The 1,813-nt window shown below is 47.1% G+C and overlaps 1 protein-coding gene across 1 annotated transcript in view; it reads left to right on the top strand.

Moving 5' to 3' along the window:
* LOC101999146 (acyl-coenzyme A synthetase ACSM1, mitochondrial-like) overlaps positions 1 to 1,813 on the top strand; it is a 33,984-nt gene that overhangs the window by 12,445 nt on the left and 19,726 nt on the right. The window contains exon 4 of the mRNA XM_005351084.1: positions 1,391 to 1,598. Coding sequence (XP_005351141.1) covers positions 1,391 to 1,598 — 208 coding nt within the window. The remainder of the gene's footprint in view (positions 1 to 1,390; positions 1,599 to 1,813) is intronic.

Raw genomic sequence — 1,813 nt, forward strand, 5'->3', positions numbered from 1 at the left:
ATGCATCTATAGAACCAAGAAATGGTCAATGGGAAGCCCAAGACTGCAGCTGAGTCCTCTGAGGTGAGAATTGAAGAAGGTTAGAAGTAAAGAAAGGCCGTCCTTAATGAGTTCCCCACATGCAAAGTCAGGATTAGTATGCATGTGTCCACATACACATGCGTGAGTGGGCACATGCACACAGGCACACACACGCAAGCCCATAAATGTTGAGAGAGGTTTTTCTGTCCCGCTCAGTCCCACAGCCATTCAGTCCCAAAGAAATACACAGAAGTTTACATTAATTATAAACTGGTTGGTCTAGTAGTTCAGGCCTTCTTATTAACTAATTCTTACATCTTAAATTAGCCCATAATTCTTGTCTGTGTTAGCCACATGGCCTGGTACCTTTTATCAGTGATGCATTCTCATCTTGCTTCCTCTTGGTCTGAGTGATGACTGCAAACTGACCTTTTCCTCTTCCCAGAATTCTCCTGTTCTGGTTGCCCCACCTATACTTCCTGCCTGGCTACTGGCCAAACAACATTTCATTAAATCAATACAAGTGACAAATCTTTACAGGGTGCAAGACCATTGTCCCACAGCACATGCAAAGCACGCATACACACACATAAACATATACATGCAAATACACACGCAAGTGCACACAGATGTACACACATGTGCACACAACACACATGCACACACACCACCATTTTGAAAGGGAAGCTAAGAGGAAGAAGGGAAGATAAAGAGTGGCCTTCAATGTCAGAACAGGAAGTAGGTATCTCCCTAGAGACAGAGGGCACAGGTGTTCATGAAGAGAAGAAATGCGGAAGGAAATGGCCTGTGCTTTGTGGACCTGATGTGGCAGGGGATTGCAGAAAGGCATCTCCTAGAGATGTGATTTCAGTGGGACAGCCAGGATTGAACTCACTGCCGGTAGCTATGTTGGCATTGATAAAGAGAACACAGAAACACTCACAGGACAGCGTGGCTAAATTTGAGGTAAAAGGAACAAAGGTGCCTTGAAGATGACTTCAAGGGACCAATGAGAGGAAGAGGAAATGACGCAGGGAGTATTGAGATGCAGCCAGCCATAAGCATCAACAACACTGTCCTCTGATCTGGCCTTAGTGTGTGCAAACCAGGGTCCGGCCACCCTCTGTCTGAGCTCGTCTGGAAAGGACTATGGAAGAGCTTTGCGATCTCTATGTTCATATGAATGAGTTATTAAGATTCAGATTATGACTGAGCTGACTTGGTGCAGGATGTGAGATTCTGTATTCCCCATGGTGTAGAGGCTGGTGGTCTGTGGATCATACTTTTCATAGTAGCGTGGAAATTCTCAGCAGGTGACCCAGGCCTAAGTCCCTGGATGTGAAAGTAAGCCGTCCTTTCTCAACCCCAGGGATCGTCGTCATGCCTGGGACTACGCAGCTGAAAGCCAAGGACATCCTCTACCGACTACAGGCATCTCAAGCCAAAGCCATTGTGACCACAGGGAGCCTCATCCCGGAAGTAGATTCTGTGGCTTCTGAGTGTCCTGCCCTGAAAACCAAGCTGGTGGTGTCTGATCACAGCCATGATGGATGGCTCAACTTTCAGTCACTGATGAAGTGAGTTTCTGGTCTGATAAATGTGGTTTCTGAACAGACTGGGGGAGGAGACCAGCTACAACCGAGCACTGGAGACAAGTAGCTAGGACAGGAAGCCTGCAAGACTGGGTGCTGGAAACTCTCTTCCTAGCCATGCTATCCACCTGCTGTGAAGCCCTGGGCATCTTGCTTCTCCTCCCTGGATTTCCTTAGCTCTTAGTGCTTTGTAAAATCAG

Source organism: Microtus ochrogaster, chromosome 8 (genome assembly GCF_000317375.1).
Source record: "Microtus ochrogaster isolate Prairie Vole_2 chromosome 8, MicOch1.0, whole genome shotgun sequence".
In the NCBI taxonomy this organism is placed as follows: domain Eukaryota; kingdom Metazoa; phylum Chordata; class Mammalia; order Rodentia; family Cricetidae; genus Microtus; species Microtus ochrogaster.